The 8,268-nt window shown below is 36.9% G+C and overlaps 1 protein-coding gene across 2 annotated transcripts in view; it reads left to right on the forward strand.

Annotated features, from left to right (window-relative positions):
• lepr (leptin receptor) overlaps positions 1 to 8,268 on the forward strand; it is a 44,082-nt gene that overhangs the window by 23,100 nt on the left and 12,714 nt on the right. For both annotated transcript variants that reach the window (XM_035652807.1, XM_035652806.1), the window contains exons 6-8: positions 601 to 791; positions 4,339 to 4,487; positions 5,767 to 5,908. In XM_035652807.1, coding sequence (XP_035508700.1) covers positions 601 to 791; positions 4,339 to 4,487; positions 5,767 to 5,908 — 482 coding nt within the window. The remainder of the gene's footprint in view (positions 1 to 600; positions 792 to 4,338; positions 4,488 to 5,766; positions 5,909 to 8,268) is intronic.

The following is an 8,268-nucleotide window of genomic DNA, read 5'->3' on the forward strand; positions in this document are numbered from 1 at the left end:
TGTGTGTGTGTGTGTGTCTGATCCAAACCTTTCCCGACTGCTCAATAGGGGGCTAATATGTGTGTTTACTTTGATCAGCAGAGTGGAAGCTGTGTGATATCACGCTGGCTCCAGGCTTTTATTGTGGCAGGAATAAAGAGACCAATTCACCACTGACCTAACACACACTTGATAAGAGATGCCAGACATTGTATAGCTGTTGTGTACTGTTCCAAAATGTTCTTTTGTTTTTTTCAAATTTGACCAAATGGATTCACCTCAAGGTCCATTTATAAGCTGTTCTGGAGCTTTCAATCATGTCACACAATCTTCATCAGCAGGTGAACTTGTCAAGTTGTCATGGTATTTCCATTATTTTCAGAAGACTTTAAAGACTTCTTGTCAATGCTAAGATAATGTCACATGATTAAAAGCTCCATAACAGCTATCAAATGTACTTGAAATCAGCATAATGGTTACTAAGTCTGAAGTCAATCAAACATGGTCAAACGGAGAGATGAATGTGACTTAGCTAAATTTTGATTATATGTTTAAAATTGAGATTTTATATCTTGCTTTGTACGTCAACTGAGAACACAGAGTGACTAAAGTTTTTCCCAGGTCCCAGAAAGAGGACACTATGGTGAACGACGGGAAGACTGCATCCGATAATCCTGTCGTCTGTGAAGCAAAGGATTCCTTTATGTGCTCAGTTGCTCTCAATGCTACAACAAGCTTTGTCACTGTGGTAACCGTCAGCATCTCCAACGCCGTGGCTCCGCCAGTTCTCCTCAGAATTCCTGCCCGACCTGGTAAGACAAATTTTTTGTCTCAATCTTTACTTTATGTTAGTTACACAGTTTAATTTCCCATATTTTAAAATAAAAAATGGATTCCTAGCTACTGGATCCACTTAGGTTAAAACAACAAATAAACTTCCCAGTCCCACAGAATCAAAGAGCAAAGGGTTTCTTTCTACATTCGATTTTGATCCAGTTTGAGCACTAGAGTAGATCAAGATAGATAAGGCAACTGCAGTTGGGGCGTGGAAAACCAGGTTAAAAATAGTAGGAGTGGTTGTTGGGAAAATAAACAAGCAAGAGTGTTGACACTATTGTGCTGACCTTTATTTCACTAAAATTCAACTTGGATCTTTTTAGTAGGCTGTGGATTTCACTATAATTTCTTAATGATTGCTAAAAATTGTTCTAAAGGAGGGCAAGCAAGAAAAAGTTTGAGAACTGGCAGAGTTAGTGGAAGAATCACTTGTTGGAGGAAATACCAGTTTTCTCTCCCGGGCCTTTGCTGTTCATAATGTAATGCAGCCCCTAAGGAATAGTGTGTGATTCTTGCTGTTTAACTTAATGGAAAAGAGAGAGGCTGTGAGGGATTGGCATTGGAATTACTGGCTGAAGTACAGATTGGTGAGGGAAACAAAAACCTAACACTAACCTACCATAAAATAATTATCTTTTAAAATGTTTAGAACATCTTAGTTGTCAGTCCACCCAAGTTATTGCACCTCGAGCAGCTGTAGAGCTGAACTGTATGCCTGTAACTGATTTACAGAGAAATCTACTTTATACTAAGGCATATTTTATATTAGGACTTTATATATAAGTTGTACAATTATTTATGAAACATGAATTAAATGTACAAATCATAAACTCTTTACTAAGTATGTCTTATAAGTAAATTAAGCTTTTAAATGTAAACACACATTCTGGTATTTAAGTGTTAAGTATGACTTCATTTATCTGTTACTTGCTTAGTACACTGTTTTAAGTGTATTACAGTAAGTCATCATAAAAACAAGTTCCCGACATCTACTTTCTTTTGAAAGACACTCAATTGCTGGCATTAGAGCCCTAAGAATAACTTCAGCCATGTTTGAAGATGATACAGCGCTCCTCAGTGTTTAAAACACGTACATTTTCCAACGTCCTGCTTCAAAGTGATGAAACTGGATGGATAAGGAGAAAGAGTTTTATTCAGTTGTGATCGGCAGACGTGACCAGAATAGCTGTGTGTGTGTGTGTGTGTGTGTGTGTGTGTGTGTGTGTGTGTGTGTCGTGTGTGGTGTGTTTTTGTGTGTGTGTGTGTGTGTGGTGTGTGTGTGTGTGCAACCACATCCACGCTGTGAGATCTCCACAGTCAGAGACAAGGACATTCCATGCTGTGTTTGTTCAACCAAACCATTTTGTTAAACTGACAGAGCAGAAAAGAAACTGAGTAGTAACTGTATGTTGTCCAGATTTGACATTTTGGTCACCTCCTGAATAGGATACAGTGTCATTAGTAAAGCCTTAATTCTCTTTCTACTCTTGAATCTAAATTTCCACTTTTTTCTCCAACCTTTGGAGTATAAGGACACAGCTGAACACTCATTCAGCCATCAGTTTGCATGTGATTTGTACTTTACTAACTAGGAAAACTTTTTTGTGGAATTTAAAATATTTTGAGTTGTTTGCTTTTAACACACAGTGAATATCTGTATATGAAGGGGTACAGGGATACAATAGTGACAATCACAATATCCTCGCACATTTGTGCTATTCTATATATGTAATAGCACAAATGTTAATGGATTTGTTTTTTTCTTTTTCCTCAGTTTTTGATAAACATGCTTTGAGTTGTGGAGCTACACTTCTTGTCTTGCTTTAGGAGACACAAGCAGGAGGTATGATGTTTCCATGGCAATAGTGACTTAACTGTGGTCTACACCTTGAGCCAATATATTTAAGCCAATACTCGTGTTAATACCAGGTGTTAACAAGCTCTTTGTTTACAGTTTTGGGAATTTGTTCTAGCTGTTAGCATTTCTCATTTGCTCTGTGACCAAGGAAATAGCAATCACTGAACACGGTACTGTCTGCCACAGAAAGAGGGCTGTATTAAGTGAAACCAAGATTTAGCAGCAATTATGATGATGCAGTTTTTCTGGTCATCCCATGAAGATTACCATGACAGAGCATTATCTGCACGTTTTAGGTATTGTGTTGGTTCTGTGGCAGTGATTATTTTCCTGTAAACTAATCAGCTAAATTTTCTCAGCCTCACTACACTCTGCACTCTGGAGTACTGTTCAGTTGGATGTGTGTGATTTGTTATTATATTAAGAAAGTAATCAGTGCTTCTCCTCAAGTTACATGTTTAAATCAACCCACCAGAAGGGAATTAAAAACCCTTCTTTCCCCTGATGTGAGTCTAGTCTGGAAAAGAAATCACTGAGCTCTTACTCATAATGTTGAGTAATCTCTTTTCTCCCAGTAGGCATCTTTGTGGTTTTTTGAGATTCAATTATCTCTTTTGCTATTCGTCATAACAATTAAATGATAAACTGGGACATTGTTTTCTGGGCTGCTACGCCTCATCTTACTTCAAGCCTCTAAAAATCCACCTGAAATGGTCATTCAGTCATAAATATTAAGCTCAATGTACAGCACAGATGATATTAAAAATCCCTAGCTACATGCTTTAATTCAAAATCTACTCCTGGACATTTACAAAGATGAAGTGAATTGTCCTTTTATATTATGTTTTATGTTTATATTTTTCATTAACTCTGAACTCAAGATGTGATTAATTCATTTATTTAATATTGATAATCCTGGCATATGGACTAGAGGAGTATTGATCTTTGTTGTCTGAATAAAGAGTAATTACAGCAAATGCCAGCTTTAGATATGCAGTGCTGTTGTGATATATTTTCTTTAAGACAGCAAATAACTACCCCGGCTATAAATACTTTACATATACAGTAAAGGGGAATATTAAGTGACCTTGTGGCTGCACAGTGGATCTTTAAATCCCTTACAGATGCAAACACAGCTATTGTAACTGCATACATGTGCTTCTGTTTTTGACATTATCTGTTCTTATTTTTTTTTCTACTTTTTTTTAACTTCGTATTTGTTGCATACAATTCATTTATTCCACTAATTAGTAAATAATCATCTCTGCATTTTCTTATATGACTTATATGTAAATTTCATGGAACAGATATGTGGAAAAGAAACAAAAACCAACAACAGACCTATGGAGAGTACTAAACAAACAACAGAATAATAATTGAAACAACTAACTAACAAAAAAGAGAAAAAAACAACAATGCAGACATAGCAATTTTATGTTTTAGCTCTTTTTTTTGACATAGCCAATATCCATGGTGACCATTCTTAGCTGTGTTTTTGCTGTTCCATAACAAACAACTTGTTCACCTTTTGTTGCAGTTGTTTTGTATTTGGGGGTTGTGGCTGCAACCATAGGATTGTTAAGATCCTTAATAAGTATATATTTTGCTTTTCGCCATTTGATTTCCTGAGGGGATGTCTAAGATGGATCTGTCTTTTTCTACAGTGAAACCAAACCCTCCAGTCAACCTGTCACATATCCAGACCATCGAGGCAGAACTGATTTTACACTGGGACGACCCATCCGACGTTGATACTGGCCCGCTGAGATACGAGGTCCAATACTCTTCCAACATCCCTCATCCAGCCTGGCAGGTAACACGAAGCGATGGTGAAATACAAGTGATATCTCGTAAGAGTGGTTTGTGAACTGTAATTAATGGCTTCATAAAGATGTTATAAGCTATTAATAAGAAGAACATTTGTGTCTGCAGCTTGTAAAAAATGCATTTGGCTGGTATCTACCTATCTGGTAATGAGTTATATAATGTTTGATAATGCATAAAAAATGCCATCTCATCTGCAGCTGTAAGCTATTAATAAATGGAATTTTGGTCCAAATGAGTGGTCAAAATTACTCAGAGGGACTTATCAACCCAAAGTTTGTTCTTAATAATGTCTTGTAATTAATCTCTAAGTATTTGTAGCCAGTAGTTAAAATGCATGAACCCTTAAATCTGCAGTAGGTAACTTTCCACTTCCAAGTTCCAATAAATATAACAAAACATCTACTGCAGCTTTAATAAAGGGTGCCTTATTAGAAAGTGTTAAAAGAAAATGTCCCAATCTATTTTTAACAAAACAGAAACCTCAGTTTATTTGGTTTCAAACAGGAATTGTTAGGTGCAGATTTCAACAAAAACCTTGACACCAGGTGCAAATTATGCTTGAAATGGAGGAACTGAAAACATAGTTTCGTGCTGAAACATATAGTAGGTTTGTTATACTTACTAAACTGATGTAAGTCATGCCTGGAATGAGTCACACACACACAGCACACATTTCCACTGACACGACTTTGTGTTTATTTAGTGCAACTTGCTCACAGTCAGTCTTTAATAGCCTCATATAGTGTATTTAGCATTCAACAGTGCACTCAGTGTTAAGCAGTGGATCAGAAGCTCCATGATTCATCCAGTGCTGTTGACCTACTATAGATGGATGAATGAAATATGGTTTAAGTGATTCTCTTCTCTTATCTTTTCCATGACTTTGGGTGTTAAAGTTGAGGACTTTACAATCCGTACACGACCCTTTATTCTTAGACCATCGTTTCGGATGTGGAAAAACTCTATTTTATAAAATTATAGATACCAACAAACTGATCTCCTACTTTGCCGTTACTATCCTTGTGTGTCCATAGAGTCGGCTTTTTAATTTGACACATGAAAAATGGCTTTCATGGGACACTGCCAGAAGTTACAAGTGCCCACGCACACCATCCAGCTCTGGTTGTGTGTGCTTTTGTAACTGTTACGGATGATGAGACACCAATCTTCAACCACACTTATGAGGAATTCGATTCAATATCGCCCAACTATCCTATCCAGTTTATCTGTTCTGTGTTTTTTGATTCCCTCTCTGTTGTCTCCAGGTGGTGTCTGCACTTGCAGAGCCCCGGTTATCTCTGGATCTGAAGCCCGAACTGAACTACATCATCCAGGTTCGCTGCTCCAGCCTGGACAAGCCTCCACTGTGGAGTGACTGGAGTGAACCTCACCATATCAACCTGGACAGTAAGAACCATTCCCTTCCAACTGTTTATATAAAGAGAGTAATACAAGAGTGTTTGTGTTCTTTTTACTGATACTTTTTGTACAAGCTGAAAGGTTTTTGCCACTGTTTCTTTCCTCTGTGTTGCTCAGTACAACCCTGTACTGGTTTTGTGTAATCGATATTCAATGCAGCATCTATAACTTCCTGTGGAGGGGCAGATCTAGAGAAATATTCATAGAGACTTTAAGGGGTGGCAGAAATATATGTTGATTTAATCACAAACACAATATTGATCACATATATCAATATTTGATCGAGCCAATCCACATATTTTTTTTGCCTTTATTGGAAAGGAAAAGTGAAGAAGTAGACAGGAAACAGTGGAGAGAGAGGGAGGGGTATAAACTATGACAAAGATCGCTGGCTGGGAATTAACAGTATAAATCGAATCAAACTGCTATGAAAAGCAAATTGATGTTTGTAGCCCTGAGTAGAATTAGTTTTTTTGATTAACTTTTTGGGTGGTTTTGGCAGCTAAAATTAAATATATATAAGATGATTAAATAAACACATGCAGTTTACAGTCTGCTGTGTAACATAAACACACAGTAACATTAAAACCAGTCCTTCTTGTTCTGTAACTGGTCGCTCTCTGTCAGTCTGCCTCAAATATCGTACGCTGGCTCATCAGTGTGCTTACGGTGAGGTGTAATTTTGTTTCCTAATGATTTTACTGACAGACAACGTCCAATGTTCTTTTCAATTTTGTTGAATAAAATAAGAATAAACTAATTCTTCATTTGAGTACTTTGGGCCCTTAAATTAGGGAGTGATTCATTTTAAACATCTTTCCTGATGGCTGCAGTTCAACTCTCATCTTCTCTGAGAGGTCCAGCAGATGTGATAGATTCAAACACTGACTTCAATTATCTCTCAAGAAGATTTATGTCATGCTAAATGATTAAAACAGGTATTGCTCATTAGCCTGAGCTATTAAGGAAGAACTCATTCCAGTATGGTCACTGTCAATAGACTCTGAATCTGAGGTCGTTCTCAAGGTTAGTGACCTGCTACAAATCCCACAGTATGACCTGATGGACATGGAAAATGTCAGTAAGCAGCAAATCTGTTCAAAGAGCTGAGCATGAAGCAGCCATTCATGTGCAGACTTCTTAGCAGACTTAAAACGATGGAACTGAGAATTGGGAGCAAGAATAGTTTGAAAACTATAAATAATCCTTTTAACACCATCGGAAATTATAAATTGTTCATGTCAGCTGTTTGTCAGTTTGTGCACTGCAACATCAGGCTGGTAATTAAAATGTGAGCATCAGCCTTAGGGCATTAAACAACAGAACAGACGTTTGGGTCTCGTATGCAGGCTTGGGAAGTAACGGATCACATGGATACAGAAAAAATGTAACTGTAATCCATTAAAGTTACATATAAAAAGACATAATCAGACTACAGTTACATTGAGTAAAAATCTGGATTTCTTTAAAAATACACTGAGTTGAGGACAAACTTTTTCCGTTTCTATTTTCTTTTTTAAGGTTACATTGTTCTGTTTTGTTAAAGAATACACTTGCATTGATACGTTTTTATTTGCATATTTGTTTTTGAGGTAATCCAAAAGTTACTTTAATATTGTGATACTTGGATTAGGTTACATATGTTTGTAAGCATACCAGCTTTCGTGTACACATTTATGTGTATGTGTTAGTGTTTAAAGAGGGATGCTGTTCTTCTCTGTATCACACGAGGAAACTTGACCCTGGTCCAAAAACGTGTCTGTGTGTCATGGGGTTAAAAGTTTGCGAGACTCAACAACTCTGAGTCATCCCAATAAACGACCTACAGTAACTTTGATGATGATGAAGTCTTCCAAAAACAGCAAAGTAAATTAAATGAAAGGTTTGGTTAAGGTAAAATAATGATTGTTGTCTATAAGCAGTAAAAAAAAAAAGAGCAGAAAATACAAGGACACATCTTCCCCCAGCACACTTTTTTCACAAGGTTTGGACAATGATGAGTCTGGAAATAGCTTTTGCAATTAATTTCAAAGTTTTCTTTTGTTGATCTGCTCACCTGTCTTGCAGATGACTCACATTTCAACAGCAATCTTCAGACACAGATGTGGTTTAAGATGCATCTGAGAGGGTGGTTAGATAACACCCCTCACACTCAACCCATTTCAGACCAAACAAACAAACAAAAGTTCTCAAAATCCCTGAAAAAGTTTTTTTCTTTTGTAAAAACTTACATGGAATCTTTGGGTGAATGAGAATGAGTCAGGCATGTGTTCAACAGAGGGGTCTTTGTTATTGTGTCTTCTTTCCTTAAAGGTGCTTTGTGTAAATCAATCTGTGTGTGTGTGTGT

Source organism: Morone saxatilis, unplaced genomic scaffold (assembly GCF_004916995.1).
Source record: "Morone saxatilis isolate NCDOM2014 unplaced genomic scaffold, NCSU_SB_2.0 Contig12, whole genome shotgun sequence".
Lineage (NCBI taxonomy): Eukaryota > Metazoa > Chordata > Actinopteri > Moronidae > Morone > Morone saxatilis.